Source organism: Notamacropus eugenii, chromosome 4, assembly GCF_028372415.1.
Source record: "Notamacropus eugenii isolate mMacEug1 chromosome 4, mMacEug1.pri_v2, whole genome shotgun sequence".
Taxonomy (NCBI): Eukaryota; Metazoa; Chordata; class Mammalia; order Diprotodontia; family Macropodidae; genus Notamacropus; species Notamacropus eugenii.
In genome coordinates this window covers 301,270,750-301,288,948 of record NC_092875.1, presented here as the reverse complement: position 1 = coordinate 301,288,948, position 18,199 = coordinate 301,270,750, and the positions used below count along the sequence as shown (strand labels likewise).

General features: G+C 38.8%; 1 protein-coding gene across 5 annotated transcripts in view; it reads right to left on the bottom strand.

Annotated features, from left to right (window-relative positions):
- Window positions 1-5,359: 5,359 nt before the first annotated feature.
- The window catches only part of PKIA (cAMP-dependent protein kinase inhibitor alpha), a 79,351-nt gene continuing 66,511 nt past the window's right edge, over window positions 5,360-18,199 (bottom strand). For 4 of the 5 annotated variants that reach the window (XM_072604935.1, XM_072604934.1, XM_072604938.1 and 1 more), the window contains exons 2-3: window positions 12,192-12,369; window positions 5,360-7,132 (exon numbers count right to left, since the gene is read on the bottom strand). In XM_072604935.1, the coding sequence (XP_072461036.1) occupies window positions 7,053-7,132; window positions 12,192-12,369 (258 nt within the window). In that variant the 3' untranslated portion in view covers window positions 5,360-7,052. Of the gene's footprint in view, window positions 7,133-12,191; window positions 12,370-17,528; window positions 17,618-18,199 lie in introns of those variants that run through there. The other variant, XM_072604936.1, reaches the window with a different exon arrangement.

The window sequence follows — 18,199 nt, the reverse complement described above, 5'->3', positions numbered from 1 at the left end:
CTGGGAGCAACCACAAGTACTTTTTTCTGCCCAGGATCTTTGAGTAGGGTTCCCTCTCCAGAGCCTAGAGCAGCTCCACCATGCCAATGCTCCTCTTCACCCCAGGACCACCACTTAGAACTGAGACCCAGATCAGGTGCTCGATTTCCCCCAGGGTCTTTAGCCTGAGGGGCTTCAAAAGTAGATGCTACTGCTGCCCTGGGGCCAGGATTGGGGCCAGACCACACACCCCTCTCATCCAGGTGAAAGAGCTTTCAAGACCTTTGAAGTTGTGTGTTGGCATTTATGGGTTGAGAAATCTGAAAACCACAGCTGCTACCCATGATTCTGTGCCCTGAAGTCTGCTCCAGTCCTGCCAAGTGGCCAAGGCTGGGCTGAGCTCTGCTCTGACCCCAGTGCAATAGACCTTTCCTGTCAGCCTTCCAGGCTGTCTTGGGCTGGAAATCTCTTTCAGTCTGTTGTTTTGTGGCTTCTGCTGCTCTAGAATTTGTTTAAAGTCATTTTTTACAGGTATTTTATGGGCTATGGGGGCAGAACTAGAGTAGGTCCCTCTTTCTACTCTGCCATCTTCACTCTGCCCCACACTGTATCACTCTTTTTCAAACATCTTCATTGGCTTTCTGTAGCTTCCCAGTAAAATACTACATGCTCAAGGCCTGATCTCTCTTTGTAGGGTTATCTTTCTCTATTTTCCTGACTATTTTATGCTCAGTCAAACCATACTACTCCCCTTTTCCTGAATATAAATCATGCTTTCCTGCTTCCAAACCTTAATCCAGAGTATTCCAACACGTTGGAGCCCCACTTGCTTCAGTGTTTGTTGCAATCCTATCCCTATTTCTTGGTCCATATCAAATGGTGCTCCTCGAAACCAGACTATGTTCTTTGGTATGACTCCATATGAGTTTGTACCTCTCATGCTTTTTTACCAGTCTGCTTTTATTTGCAGGGATCATCTTGAAAATTTTACAGGGTGGTGAGTCTTTGGAACTCTGATTATATATCACCATTTGGAGATCAACTGATTGGCTTGGACTGTTACAAACTGACTGGAGGCTGAACTGTTTGGCTCACACTGATGTAGATTGGAACCACTCAATTTGTGCTGGCTCATAAAAAGGAGGTCATGGTAAGACTGGCCCTTTTACTTTTTTCACCTTGCTTACTACAGGACAGAAACCAGAGGTCTTTGTGTCAGTTTTGGTCCTTTCCAGAGGAACCTATATGTTGGTACTAGTTCCACCTCCGTCCCTCCCTCCCCCACTCCAAGAATGCTAAGAACCAAACTAAATCTACCCGAGGTAACAGGGATTATAAATTCAGGTCTGGATGGGGATGCTAGCAACACGGGTAGTAGTATGAAATATCAAGGATTTCTGTACCCCAAATCCCAGAATTCTGAATGAGCGAACGCCATGTTAGAGAGTGATAGAGATATGTAGCATTAAGTGTTATTCATTATTACCACAAGTGTTTATATGGGAACTGAGGACCCTTTTACCCATATCTGTGGAGACCCTAACATGCACAAAAACATTACTAATCAAGGTCTATTACTTTCAGCACAGGATGTTGGATCTAATTTTAAAAAATTAAGCCTTCCCTTACATCCTAATGCTTATAGCACTAGCTTCTTATGATCTTCTTCTCTTTTCCAACTTTGACACCCAGATTTTACTGTTAGAGGTGATTCATTAAGAGAAAAAAAAAGATTCTCAGGTTGCTGGCCTTCTGATGATAAGCCTCTGTCAACTTCGAGAGAATGAGACTTTGAAAACAGATATTAGATTTCTTCCATCTTGGTAGGACCTGTCCTGCTGGAGTTTTTGTTCTGTTGGCAGAGAACCCACCTCCCCCAGGATCACCTCCATGCCACAAGATACTACCAGAGGAGAATGTTAGTGGAAAAAATGAATACAGGGGCTTTCAAAATCAGAATTGATACAGGATAGTCTTCCAGATTATCACTCTACTCAATGAGTGCTTAAGGAGAGTGAATCGTTGTTGCTAAAACATAAAAATGTATTCTAACAGACATTACCTTGTAACCACCTTGGTCAGACCAATTTCTCATAGAATCAGATTGTTGCAAAACAAAATGGCTTTAAGTGTTTTATGTATGCCCATTGTTATGGGTTTTGTATTTTGGAGGAGGTGAGGTAGCAGGGGGTCTGACTAATCCTGTGTCTGTATTTACTAAAGTTGCCACTACAAAGGTAAAAATAGTAAAATGGTATGGGTGATATCTTTTGCTGGGCCTAAGTGTTTGGGAGGCTCTGAAGAAAAGTGTAGGAGAGAAGAGGTATTAGGCTGCCTACCAAACTTAAAGTCTACAGAGCCATTGTGGTAACCCAATGGCTGTATGCCTGTGAAACCTGGACAGTTTACCAGCACCATTGCCAGGAAATTCAATTACTTCCACTTGAATCGTCCTAGGAAGATTCTGATGATCGCCTGCCAGGATAAGGTACCAGACGATAAGGTGCTTTCTTGAACTAAAGTGCTACGCATTCCAACTCTACTGCAAAGAGCACAACTTCAGGAGGTTGGCCACAATTATTCGAATGCCAAATATGTTTGCCTAAAAAACCATTTACAGAGAACTCACGCATGGCAAGTGCTCACATGGATGTCAGAAGTGATAAAAGGACACTCTCAAGGTCTTCTCTGAAGTACTTTGGAATTAATTGCATGACATGGGAGACAAACCCAGCATGGCAAGCTCGCATCACAGAAGTCACTATGCTCTATGATTGAAGTAGAATTGCTAGCTCAAAAGAAACATGAGATGTGCAGATCTGGAGACATCACTCCAAATGTTCATGTGAATTATTTGTGTCTAATCTGTGGTAGAGCTATTGGAAACACTGTACCTAGAAAGTATACTGCCAAGATAAGTGAACTTATCTAAATCATTCAGTATTTCTCCATTTGCTATAACCAAAGGTCCCACATGGTGCTGGTTGGTGGAGAACCTGTTTTCTTAGTGTTAATTTTAGGCTAAAATTAGCGCTAGGAGAGAATTGATTCTTACTTGCAAACAAAAAGTTGTGCACAGAAAGTTGTATACCAGCTCTTTCTCCACTTTAGTCTTAGCCTGTAGCCTTTTTAAGTAAAATGATATTTTTCATGGAGGCAGAGGAGTTGCAAAACCTATCTCGGACAGAAGCAGCTAGGAGCTGACAAATGGTGGCCTGCTCTCTACAAGTAGTAGTATGTTTCCATGACTTTTTATATGTGTTGTGTAGTTAACTAATCAGTTTCAGGAGTTCATACTTATTGATGTTCTCCTAAATAACTGAAACCTTCAATATCTCCTGATAATTTAGAAATGGGAGTAATGAACAGAGCCCCTAACTTGCAGACTATGCTCAGGCCTTCATTTGCTTTCCAGAATAATTAATCTGTATAGAATGAATCACCTTTGGGACAACATACCCTATGAGAGAAATAAAATCTGAGTTGTAAAAAAAAATCTTGCACTTCAACACATAAGGACTTGTTAGTGGATTGCTCTGAGGACTAAAGAATTCAAATCTATGTGCTGCAATGATAAGTGAATCAAAATAAAATCCTTTGGGGATAACGTCAGATTTTTCTTTTGGTTAAATATGTAGGAAATGAAAATACTATTGAATTTTTTTTTTTTGAATCTGGGGCCTAATATTGGATAGGAGTTTAGAGCAAAAAATAGGGGATGGGATGCATCATGGTTAATCTGCAATAATACTGGTTTTTTTTTTTTTTAAAAAGATGTCACCATGTATTATCCTCCCTTCTTCCCTATTACAGGCACTCATGGCTAGTTCTGGGTTTTACAACTTGAAATATGTAGAGATCTTGCAGTAATTCAAAAGAAAGCAGCAGAGGTGATTAGTAATGCATATATGATGTAGGCAATCTTAGAAGACAGTACATATAAATACACACACCTTGGCCCCCTCAATTTGAAAATTGTGCTCCCTCTGGGATACTGACTTTTAGAGAATTTGAACCTTTAGTCTAAAAGGGCAGACAATCTAAGTCCAAAGGCTTGTTACCTTGTTAGCCTGCCGGCCAAGGGCAGCTGAAAAAAAGTCTTGGGTAATTAGTTAGATTTTATAGTAAAAAGAACTGAGCCCTCCCACTTGTGCTACAATCTAGCAGATGGTATGGGAGAACAGCAGCAGAGCCAGCAAATAGGTGCATATACTCAGGAGACATCCAGCACTGAACGTGTCCACCAAAGGGTGCAGAAACACAAAGGATTCTGATTCAGCAAGGAAATCACCAGATGATTTGTAATATCAGAAGCATGAATTATCCCAGCAACAAGTGCGCCCTGGCCATAGCATATCCCCTCTCCACTGGTAGTATGGTGAGCTGTAGAAGGACAAATCTTTCTTGTTTAATTAGATGTCTTTTGCTTTGAAATAATGTCTCCATTGACTGACTGGTCAGACACTTTAGTGTGGGATTGTGAGGTATATGGCATTAGGTAGATAATCAACACTCAAAATGTGATTTGATCCTGGGGTAGTAGCATTTAAGGATTGGAGCCCTTGGTTGTTTGTAACTATACAAAGGCTAAAAATTGTCCCTCACTGTTACTTTAAGCCCCTTCATCCTGTCAATATATCATGACCCTCAGTGGCCAATAATCTTACTCATCTATCCCTATAGCTGTCTTTTTATATGCTTGCTTTAATCTAGATATAGTCCTGTAGTAATAAAGGTGGCTTATAATAAAGTTGTAATTATTGATGACCCCACAAATTCCTTCCTATATATAGAAGTACAGATTATTTGAATTTGAACTTTAGATTTACCTATTTAGTTTTTATTACTTCCTTTTTTCATTTATTCATTAAGACTCCCTCTGTTGCCTAGTCTGGAAATGTGGTAGCCACTCATGAGCTTGATCAGTCCCCTACTTATTTGTATGGAAGCTTTGACTTGCTGCCCTACCATAGGCAGGATGGTGTCCCCCCTATTCCTAGGGGCTCACTGTATTGGTTCTAGGCTTATTATACCCAGTTTCACTTAGCTCTACTGCAGCTCAGAGCTCCTGAGCTCAAGTGATCCACCAGCCTTAGCCTCCCCTGTAGCAGGGTTTATAGGCAGATACCGCCATACTTGTCCCCATGGACTTTTTGAAAAACATATTGTGTTGTATGTTTTCCCCAGTTATATGAGGGCTAAAAAAAAGGTGAAATCTTTATCCCCACCCCCTCCAGTCATTCAGAAAATACCAAGAAGAGAAATGTATGTGTACTTATCTTTTCTGTGACTATATAGAAAACCTAACTCCATGCATGCCCTTGTTAACAAATGAATTGTCCTTTAGGAAGAGAACTACCTACTATACTCAGCAGTGAAGTGAAGGTTAAATAGATGTTTTATTGATACAGGACTTCCAGCTGCCTGTCCTCTTTTCCAGTCATTCATGAACCAGAGTCTTACTGCTGGTTTCTTATTTATTACCACTAATAAATGATTGTATAATACTGACCAGAAGGGTTACACATCTCACAGAAAACTTCCATGTGACAAGCACCATGATATGTACTGTAGAAACACAGCAGGGGCCAAAACAGTATTAAAGAAGTTTTGTTAACCCAATAATGATGATTATTACATACCAGAAAGCAATCACACTAGTTATTAGTAAAAGTTTACAAACATTAAAAAGTGCATAATAACATCTGGAGCCACTGAGGCCTGAAAAAAAGACACCACTTTATCTTAACAATTTAAAAATCAAAACGAAACCAAAAAGAAAAAAACTCAAACAAAGCCCAAACAGCAGGGCGTTACTTATGTGATTAGTGTCCACATGATTATGAAGGGATCATCTCTCCACTTTTGTCCTCTTTACACTGGGAGGTGGGTTTTCCCCCAAAATCAAAGCAGTAGCACAAATCTAAACTCGAGCAACACAAAATTAGGTCCTCCAGAAAGACACATTTCCAATTCTTGGAATGACTTTTTCCCCTCTAAAAAGCTTAAAAGTGATCCAAAAAACTCAAGTTTTAAAAGCTCCCGAACCTGGGAGAAAAAACATGAATTGACATATTGATTCCCAATTCTTGAAGAAATAGCTAGCAAGGGGCAGGCAAAAGTGGCTATTTCAAACATGGCAGGGGCACCACAGATGTTGTATTTTAGGATAATATTCACATTAATGAATGAATACTTTGGAGGCCTGTGTAACAATATAACAAAGTATTGATGAGTTTTGTGTTTGGCCTAATCAATTTAGGAGGTGACATTTTAATCCATCATGTGTACACCACCACATTATATGGGGGGGGGGGATAAAAGAGGGAGGGAATATGTGAGGTGGAAGAAGAGGAAGAGAAGTGAGGAGGCAGGCAAAGGGGGGGAGAAACAGGAGGGAGAGAGAGAGAGAGAGAGAGAGAGAGAGAGAGAGAGAGAGAGAGAGAGAGAGAGAGAGAGAGAGACTTTTCAAAAATAAGTGGTAGAAAAATTCACAGTAACATAAAATCTTTCTTTTTCTCCATAAGCAAGGGGGGCAGTGTTGAGCATCTAAATCATGTAATACAAAAACATTGTAAATAACGGCTGTAAAACACAAATACATGGTTCTAAAAACAGTGCTTTCTTTATGATTCTTTTTTTTACGGGAGAATACTTTGGTGAGAGATTTTTTTTTTTTTAAGCTCTGTGGATCACTTTAACCCTTTGCAAATAAACAATTAAATCCTCTGACATTATGAGGGGCCATTTTGCTACAGGAAGAATCATCATCTGTTCGTGCTACTCTCTACAAGCATTTCATCATGGGATCAGGTGAAAGGATCCATCCGATGGAGATGTCCCAAGCTTAGCCATGCCAATTCAACCACTGCTAATGACAGAGGTAGAGAAAAGTCTGTCTGCAGCTGCTTTAGCCTGTGTCCCCATTTTTAATAGGACAATGAACAGGTTTCAGCAACGCAGAACAGCCATTTTTTCTTTCCTCTCCTCTTACTTATGGAAATACATGCATTCCAGTCAGGCCTTGAAGGGTGAGAACATCAGCAGCTGTGTCTGTAGGGCTGGGGGAGACATTAGCTATCTTGCTTGGGATCTCCCCCCTGGTTCTCCCCAGTCTCCTCTGGTGGGTTTTTCTGCCCATCTTCTTCTCCTTCTGTAAGAGACAATGATCAAGGGAAAGAAGGACACTTTAAAATTGGGGCAACATTTATTGGCAATTAAGACAAGATACTGGTATGACCTTTCCTTTCTTGACTTGAAAGAACACTGTGTATTCCTTTTAAGTACTTCTGTTTTCGCTATGGGTATTGTGTTGTTTTATTTTTACTTCTCAGGATGCAAGCTTCTGGAGGGCAGGAACTTGTCTCCCCCAGTCCCAAACATAGTATGCTCTGCACCTAGCAACCTTTTTAATTAATGGCTGCTGAACTGAATTGAAAAGCAGCAGAAACCAGGGAAAAATAAACCACATTGTGCTTAGAGATAAACTGAGAAGACTTTAAGTCTTCAATTCTAGTCATGATGTTTTTGCTTGGTAAGCAGCCAATCATGAAGACAATGGCTTAAATGTTTCAAGGACAGGCTGGTTCTGATGCTGTGAAATGTGCCATGAGGTCTGGATATCCTCATTCACAAAACAAGGCTATAATTAAGTCTCATCTTGGAATGATCTTTCTTTGTGCATATACATATATATATATGTATGTATGTATGTATGTATATGCAATGTATGACCTGGGTAAATAAATGGGAAACCAAATAATTACTTTATTTGTATTTATGATACACCTAAAGAGCTATATTCATTTTGACCCAATCTATGGTCATACGTTTTCTAAGCAGGTATCAGAAGGCAAGCGATGTCTGACTTAATGTCATATTTTTAGAAGCATATGAAAAAACAACCCATCATCTATAGAATACAGTGCTAATCCACCAGTGGGATTCCTCTGTGCTATCAAGGCCAAATGGATCTCAGTACAGTATTTAAGAACAGAAGGGGGGTATTTGCCTGCATAGAATCTCACAGCATAGAGGTCTTATTACTTCACCTTTAAAGGCAAACAGCAGTTAAGAGGACATGATCATCTGACAATTGGCCATTCATTGGCTTGCATGAAATGGGCCGCAATTTCAGTTCGGCTTCCAAAGGACAAATGCACAGCCTCCATGGCAATTGGTATCCTCAATAGCAGTTTCAGTCAATGACTCAAGAGCTTTAGACACTAAATGATTCTCTCTTCAAGGAAAGGACAACATTATACAAGGCTAGAAACTAAAGAACTGTATTGTTCCATATAAATATTCCACCTTTTCCAGACATTTTGCTGGTATTAAAATTCAAGCCCAGTTTGTGTTAGTACTATTTTTCAGATGACTATATATATATGTATATATATATATACATATATATATATATGACTATATATATAAAATTTTACCTTTGATGAGATCCTATTCTGGGAAGAAGTTGTGTCTACATTCAGATTTATAGTGAAGTAGAGTGGAAATAAAAAGTGACCCAGGGCAAGTCACAGCTTCTGAGAGAGCCCCAATTTCCTCATTTGTAAAATATGGATAACAGCAGTATTACTTTTCTCATAGTACTCTGGAAACCTTAAAGCAATAGTGCCAAACTCAAATAGAAATGGGGGTAGGGAGGACTAATCTATTCATGAGGATCCCTGTGGGGACATACTACTTAGTTTTAAAATGTAATGTTGTCTTTGCTTTATTGAATTTTTATTTACTGTGTTAAATATTTCCCAATTACATCTGGTTTGGGCTCTACTCTGAACTGTTACCTGCTGAATGACTGTCAATTCGTGAAATCTCCAATTTATGAGAGTTGCAGTCTAAAAGTTCATTTGTAAATGAATTGTTTAAAAATCAGAATGCATTTCCCCCCAAGAAAACAAAGTCACAGACTGGCAAGTTCTGAAGCCAGTTTACATCTATGCCTAGAATGTTTTCCTTTTTTTCCTTTGCCTCTTGGAATCCTTTATTTCCTTCAACATTCAGTCCACATGACATCTCCTATATGAGGCCTTTCCCTGTACTCCTAAGATCAAAACTTGACTTCCACATCACCTTGTATTTGTATAGTGTATACTCATATTTGTATCTGCTGTCTCCCCTGAAAAAATATAAGCATCTTGAGAGCAAAGATTATTTCATTTTTATCACGGTATTTCCGTACTTAGCACAAACTGGGGGCACATAGTAGGTGCTTAACAAATACTTGTTGATTAATTTAAACCTAAAGGATATGACTTTATTACGTCTAGATCTAGAATCTAGTTATAGTGCTATAATAGAACCTACATACTGCCAACATGGGTTCCAAAGAAGATAGATGTATTAGGAAGCACCCCAACATACACAGGAGGGCCTACTATCCCAGGTTCTTAAATCTGCATTTATAGAAGGAAAGGCAACTTTTGAGGGGTCAGCAATCACTTTAATCAGTTGAAACAAATGCTTCCAGACACACCTTTTTATCTTTTACATTCCCAGTTACCAAGCATTCAACCAACAACCTTTTTGTCTTTATCAAAAACAACAGACAGGACTCTTACTGCCTGAATCTGAGCAATATTGACATACAATTTACATACATTCCTGGACTGAGAGAACTTTTACATCTGAGCAGTCGGGGGTCTGAACACATGGCCACTCAGAGTCTAGACCAGGTAATCACAAGATCCTTCTCATAAGTGAACCTCCTAAGTAAAATATTAACCTCCCAATACATATAGTGAAGACTTGGCTCCTGATTGGCTCAGTTAGCAGGCACAAAATCCACATGACTCAGCACAGCTGTGAACCATCAGGGCTCAAAGGGGACTGAACCCTCAGATGCTCACAATCTAGCCTGAGTCGGGAAAACAACTCCAAACAAATCTCACTTTCTTTGCTGTTACAATAGATGGCAGGAATCTCTGAAAGTAGTCTTGTAGAGGCTCCTGCTCTCAAATGTCAGGTCATGGAGTAACTCCTGAAAAGCTAAAACCTCTCATTCCATTTTTAATAATTATTTAGGAAGCCTTTTTGTAACATGGAACCAAAATATTCCTTGCTGAAATTTTTGCCCATTACTCCTAGTTCTGATCTCTTGGGTCAAGCAGAACAATCGGTCACATAAGTCTTTCAAATACTTGAGGAACCTTATTGTGCCCTCATCATGTGTCTACACATCCCTAGTTCCAACAACTGATCTTCAAATGGCATGACCTACCATGTTAGTTGCCTATCTGCCCTCCTTTAAAAACAAATATCATTCCTAAAACATGAGACCTTAACCCAACCTCTCTAAGCTTCAAATGCACTCCCTTCTCACATATGTCCTCATTTTATTCAAGATTCAGCTAAAGCACTACCTTTCCACATGAAGCCCAACTGTTAGTACCTTCCCTAATTACCTTATATTCACTATCTTCTATTTATTCACTTATATGTGTGTGTGAGTGTAGTGTAGGTACATACATACACACACACACACACACACACACACACACAGAGTCATTTCCTCTGACAGACTGTAGTTCCTTGGCAGCAGGAATGGTTTTATTTTGTCTTGGCATCTTTAATGGTAGGCAGAATGTCTGATACACAGTAGGTGCGTAATAAATGCTGGTTGACTGAATGATTGACAAAGAAAGAACTCTCAATAGAAACAGAAGTGAGCTTTAATAAAGAGTTTAGGTCCTTTCTAGATCTAGAATTCTCTTGACCACTACACTAATTTTACATGGGTATTGCGTATGTTGTAGTTAATCGGACAGGTGATGAAATGGACAGAATGTTAGGCCTGGAGTCAGGAAGACCCGAGTTTAACTCCAGCCCCAGACACTAACTGTGTGACACTGGGCAAATCATTCAACCTTTATCCTCTTCAGCTTTCTCAGTGGCAAAATAGGGCTAACAGGACCTATCTCTCAAGGTTGCTGCGAGGATCAAATGAGATAAAGCACTTCAAACACTGACTGGATGGAATTTAAGAGGAACTTAATAAATGCTTGTTCCCTTTCCCCTCTTATACTGAGGATTCTTTTTCCAGCATGGGCTAGAATAGCTGTAGTAAATTGAGGCTTTGAGACTATGATTCGGGGGATGGAACCTTTCCCTCAGTGAGCATGATGTCTGGATTTCTACTACTTTCCAGTAGAGTCAAGCTGCATATTAATACTGAAAAAATAGGAACTCCAAGGTTAGGAAGTTCTGATAAATTGGATAAAATGTCCAATTACCATAATTACCCTAGAATCACGGAATGTACTATTCTTCCATTTCTACCCTTGAAACATCCAAAAACATACCACACAACATTCCTGTAGACAGAATGCATACAATGAGGCTCAGAAATTAGTATGACCTTAGGACGACTTCCGTAGATCACTGGAATAAAGGAAGTTAATGACAAAAAAGGCCCCATATGTTCTAAAATATTCAGAGCAGCAAAGAACTGGGGTAAAAATGTAGATGCCCATCAAATTGGGCTTGGCTAAATCTCTTTTACATTCACGTAACAGAAATATGAATGTACTAAGTCTAAGGAATGATTACCACAATGAATATAGAGAAGCACAAGAAAATTTATATGAGCTGTTGCAAAATGATATAAGTAGAATCAGGGAAACAACATCCTTTACACAATAACAACAATTATAAGGAAAAGAACAAAAGAAACTGAAGGCTGTTAAAGAATTAATTACCAAGTTCAGCTCCAAAGCAGATGTGAGAAATGACCTTCCCACTGCTCCTCTGCTTAGATTGGGGACTATAGATGTGGTAGACTGCATATAAAATGAAACTTTTGGGGGGACTAAATTGTTATTTTTTTCCTCTTTTTTTTTGTTGTAACAGATGGTTCTCTGGGAAGATGAATGGAAAAGGAACCATTGGGAAATGTAAGTGATATGAGAAAAAACCACCAAAATCTATGTTAAAAATAGAGTGGTAATGACTAAGAAGTCAAAACTGGACACTTACCTTTGTCCAGAATCATAAAAAAACAGCAGAATTCTTTTATTTAAGCTTGTGTTCACATGCTGCTTTTCACATTCAAGCAAGTCCCATAAGCATATTTCAATCATCCTACAAACATATGTGTGTCTGAACTGGCCTGACTATGACCACCATATTTACCAAATTCCTTAAATCCCCAACTTCCAAAAAAGATTCCCTTGCTCCCTCAAACACACATCACTCACCAGGCTTGTTGATATCAAGGTCAGATAGCTTAAGGGAGACATCACTGGTGTTGGTGGTAGAAGTAGTCACGATGATATCGTGAATGGCATTCCTTCTACCGGTTCTTCCCGAAGCAATAAAATCTGCATACGTAGTTTCCACATCCGTCATTGCTAACAAATATCCACATAGCAGTGCCTATAAAAGATAAGAATGAAGATGAGGTGAGTATATAAAACGCAGTTACGTGTTCAACTATTGTCCTGTAGCAATATTAGCTAAAAAAATTGATCCCTATTTTAAGTCTGTTGTAAGACTTAAGTGCTGTTTGCAAATTTGGCCCTTTTGCTAAAGTTTGAACGATTAGATCATAAAACATTCAACTTCCTCTCTGATCTCTTTCCTTACCTGTAAAATGGACTAGATGTTCTCTAAAATCCCCTCCATATCTAGATCTTATGATTCTAAGGAAAAAATGCACAAAATTTTCAAAGTAACATCTATTTTTTGAGAAAAAAGTAGTAAGATGTGGTAGAAATGGCACTGGACTTGGAATCGGAAGTTTTAGCATACAGTGGCAGTTTTCGTGCTTGCCAACACTATTTCAGAGAAATCCCTTTAACCTTTTGGAGCTTCATATTTCCTCATATGTAAGTAAAATGGTGACAGTAATACCTACCATAGAGTTAGTAGCAGAATGAGTATTAGATTCTAGATCTCCTGATTCTCATTCTGATGCTCTTTTCCATTAAACCTGGGAACACTAAACCTCAGCTTCTAGGCCAAATCTGCCTGGCTTCCTGTTTTTGTATGCTCTATAGCTAAGAATGTTTTTTAAACAAATTTTATTGTGTTAAAAATGTAAGAATCATTCTTAGCTCCCGGGCTGTACTGAAATAAGCAGGAGGCCCTTAGTGTGTTGTAGTTTGCTGACCTATGCATTAAACCAATTAAACAATGTACTTTCTATCTCAGGATTTGTAAGATGGTGAGCCTTGTTCTTATGATTTGTGACTTGTTCACTTGAATGACTTTTAAGAATGCTTTTATTACTAACTTGCAACATATGACAACATTTTTTATCACTATATCCCTAGCCATAACACAATAACTTGCACACGAGTAGGGGTTTAATAAATATGCACTGAATTTGAATTTAAGTATATTAAGTATAAATGTACAGCTAGGACAAATGCAATAGGTTTCTTCTACCAATGCTCCCAAGGAGACTAGAAAAAAAAAAGATATCAGAAAATTACAGGATTATAGATCTAGGGCTGGAAGAGCCCTCTCAAGCCATCAAATCCAATCTTTTCATTTCATAGTTGAAGAAACTGAGACCCAAGGAGATTAAGTAATTTTCCCAAAGTCACTAAGTAATAAGTATCAGAGGGGAGATCTGGATCTTGTTTCTTAGGGTTTTCCCCCCAGAAGTTCTGCTATTGCCTAGTGTCCAATAGGCCAGCTCTATTGGCTAAGGTCCTGAGCCCATAGACCAGTGTTATTCCTGTAGCTGCTTTATCACTTTATATGGTGATAGTAAGATTTCTTGGCATTTCAAAATATCCCACTATGTAGCAGAAAGAAGGAAAACATGTTCCTGAAGGGTAAATGAATTAAACTGCAAGAGAGGGGACAGAAATGAGAAAACTACCTTGGTATATATTCATGTGGTAGATCTAAAGGACAAAATTTTAAAAAGAGATCCTATATCTAGAGCTGGAAGGTGCCTCAGAGGTCATCTAAATCCAGGTCTCTTGTTTTACTAAGGAGAAAACAGGATCAGGGAGTTTAAGCCACTTGTCTAATATTACAGAGGTAAGAAGCAGTCAGTCAGTTGATTAGCATTTATTAGGTATATACTATATGCTAATCTAGGTGGCTCAATGGATAGAATGCCAGGCCTGGGGTCAGGAAGACTCATCTTCCTGAATTCAAATCTGGCCTCAGACACTTAGCAGCTGTGTGACCCTGGGCAAGTCATTTAACCCTGCTTGCCAAAGCTTCTCTTCTGTAAAATGAGCTGAAGAAAGACGCAACAAACCACCCCAGTATCTCTTCCAAGAAAACCCCAAATGGGGTCATGGAGAGATGGACACGACTGAAAAAAATGACTAAAAACAACAAATGTGCTAAGCACTCAGAATTTGAACTCCAAACTGGCACCTTTCACACTGCACCACAATCCCCCATCACATGTTGAGATCAAATTTTACCACAGGAAAGAACCTCAAGATCATTTCATCCAGCTTCTTTCCTATCTCATAATGAACTATATTATCAGCATAGGAAGAAACTTAAAGATGATCTTATCCCATTTTCCTATTTTTCCAACGAATAAAACTGAGCTCAAAGAGGTAAGTCGACTTGATCAAAGCCAATGAGGTGGAGGCAAAGCTGAGTTCAGAGCCCAGGCTGGACCCATGTTCAGTGCTTTCCATTCATTATATTTTACTGTAATACATTAGCTTTGGTAACATCATTTAGGAAATGTTACACTCTGAACTCTAAGAGACACCTCAAAAGTGTGAGGAAAATTTATACCAAAAACACTTGATCCTCTCTCACAAAATGAATGAATAAAACATTTATTAAGGACTCATGTTCAAAGTATTATGCTAGGCACTGGGGATGCAAAGAAAAAAGTAAATGTAGTCTCTGCTCTGAAGGAGCTTACATTCTAGTGATGGAGACAATACATGGAAGATTTCAGCTCCATGTCAGATGGAAAGATCTCATGGTTGTCAGGTGCAGTGACAAAGCAGATACTAGTGTCTCTTTCTTAATGTTATTTCCATTGACAAAATCAGATCAGTTTCTAATCAGGCACCATCTGATAGTACCGAGGACTTTGGTAGCAAGAACTTTCTTTTCTGGGTCTCCAGTAGCTGTGCTCCAAGGCCTGCAGGATGCATCATCACTGGGGCTGCTTCTCAGGATCATGGCTGGGGGCACTGCTCTGGAAGCACTGATATTCCTAAGGCTTCTAGACTCAGGGTCCTGGTCTGTCCCCATCAAGGTCTATGGAGAGATGGTGGTCAAAAATGACAGTGATGGTTTGACTTGTCTGTCACATGCTGCTTTCCCATCTCTCCATCGGAATGCCTTGTTGATTCAGCTAGGCTAGTTATCCTCTCCTGTACTGCAATTGGTTGATAGCTGGTTGGAAGCTGGTGGGGGCAGCTAGCCTCTTCTCTATAGGAATTACTTCCCTTGATGATATCTCTTAGGGCTGGACTGGAAGCAGTGTGGCATACTGGATAGAATGCTTGTCTCAGAGTCAGGAAGACCTGGATTCAAGTCCTTCTTCCTCAAGCAACTCCTTAACATAACAAAGTTGCAGAGCAGGTATTGATCTCCCTTGCCAGGAGTCCTTTATAACTAATGAAATCACAAGTTCAACTGAATATATGTTATAAATGTGCATGCACACATACATACATGCAATTCATGGCCCCAACTCTAAATGAATTTTCTAAGAATACTGGTGTGACTGACTCCATCAGGACACGCTGGCATTAGTCATACCTTGCTCCCATTTCTATACCTTTGTGCCCCAAACAAAGCAAAAATGCAAATTACTCTCTTCTCACTAACTTACATAATTGTTAGCCTCCAAATACCCAAATTATAACTGAGAACACCTGCCTCTAAATCAATCTCCTTAATGTAAAATGTCACCATTTTTTCTTCCTTGTACTTGGCATTTCACATTACCTCCAAACCAAGTGAACACCCACTTGTATCTGAATTAAAAGATGATTATGAAAAAGATAAAGGAACTTAGAATCATAGACTGAGGTAAAGAAAAAGAAATAAAAGGGAGAAAGCTCAGGACAATGAAAGGTCTCAAAATTACCTACAACTACATTGTTATTTTGGCCAACTAGGTATAACTGCTTCTGAGGCAAGTATTTGGGTGTGAAAGGGTAAGCAGAGAATGTGGCAGTTGTGGGGCTGAGGCTAATTCAACCCCAAATTCAATGGAACTGGGAGAGGTTGTGGGGGTAGCCTGATAAACAGGTTCTTCCCTCTTTTGCCTTTATCTTATTCTTCAACATTCGTTCTAATGTGCCTTTTAAGACCTTCATGCAATTCTAAATAAATAAATGAAAAACAAAGCAAATAACAGCACACTCCTCAGACTATTTCTTTGTGTATTCCTCCCACATCCTCACATTCGCTGAAGCTGGGATTAAATTCTAAACATAACTCTCATGTGCTTTGCCTCTATGAGCACTGAGCTACGCTGGTGACACAGAGTGGTTGATACCACATAAATGAGCATTATCCATGTGAATGGGGGAAGAAATGAATCAGAAGGGATAAACCAAACATTTTTATTTGGCTTCAGAACACAGACCACCCTCAACCCATGCCTTTTATGCAATATAGTGATGAATCTCTTCCAATCAAGTTCCCTTGGGAATGAGGTGGAGGGATGGACACAGCTAAATTTGTGTTGCTGTGAACAACATACAATTAACTTTCCTTTTCATCTCTTCTCAAGGCAAAACATATCAATTATTGGACCAGTATTTATCTTACTGATGGTTTCTTGGGGTCAATTCTCCTTCCCATTCCCCTAAGTGAAGTGTCCTAAAACAGTCTTTTATGTATATTTTTCTACTAAGTTTATGGTGGGTTTGACATGCATGCTAAGAGTACTTTTCTGAACTATTCCATTTAATTTTTAGTAAAAGAGATATGTCCCAGTCCTTCTGGTCAACTGTATGATCACTAGAGACCCTGGCATAAAAGTGGCTCCAACTGTGTATTTGGAAGGTGGATTGCAAGTATGTAGGTATAAAAATAGCCTTAAGAGATTCATTTCCTGTTGGTTTCACAAAACAGTAAATAACTATATTCAATGAAACTAAAGGAGTGAAATAAATAGACTGAGCTAAAGGAAAACTTAGAGGTTGCATTTTAAGAGTAGCAATGGACAGATTTCAGTATCCCATGTAGAGAACCTAATAAGGATACATTTAGGCAAATGAAGTTAAATCTATGTTAAATATGTATCAAATCTAGCCATTTGATTATATAACTGAAAAATGAAGCCCAGACATTCCTCAAAATGGAAAGAGGGTTCAAATGTATTAAAGAATGCATTTCTTTTGTACATGATGAGAGAGAAAAGATAACATAAGTATTTGTAGCCTGATAGGAAACAGAAAAATTTGCTACTTAAAAGTACAATTATTTTGGATGAAATTTTTCATAAATCACAAATCCTCCCAAAGAACAAACTAAAATTCTGATTAAAATTCAAGATTAAAAAAATAAAAACTTTTAACTTTTCTTTTCATGCTATTAAGATGTCCTCCTCCTCCCCCCAAGTCCCATGAACCAACCTGAGAGTCTGTGTTGTTCAAGAGTCTCCTTCCGTTTTATAAGGAATTTTTTGTTTCATCTTCATAATCCTAATCCAATCCTTAACCGATTTATCCTTTTCTCACACCCTTATTTCAATTAGCTGAGAGGACAGCTTAAGTTTGGATTAGCAGTATCTATGTATTAGTATTGTCGAAAGAAGCTGGGGGAAAAGGAAGCCTGTACTTGTCTCCTAAATATAGCACATTTGAGTACTTTGGCATAGATGTCTCCAAGACCTTCAGGCCTATGAACATTCTAAACTGAGTTACTGTAGTGACAGCTGGTCATATGCTAAATGCTGATTGGATGACGGATTAATTTTGCTTCAGAAATGGAAACAAATGAAATGAGACACGCACTTGGAAGGAATGGATAGAATGCAACCAACCTGCGTTAAAAGCTTCTCCAGTAAGAAATAGTGTCATGTATTTGATCAAAAAAACCTCTCTTGCCCCATTATTGTATCTGCCAATGTACTGCTCTTCAACCTTCACTTGATGAAGTCATATAAATTATTTTCTCATTGTAGGGAGTCTTTCAAGAGTTTACCTTGTTTTTTGTTTAGTCTTGCCTTGTACTTAGTAGGGACACAACATTTATTGATCTAGAATTCCATATAATGCTTTTTTAAGATGCCAAATCTGTACAA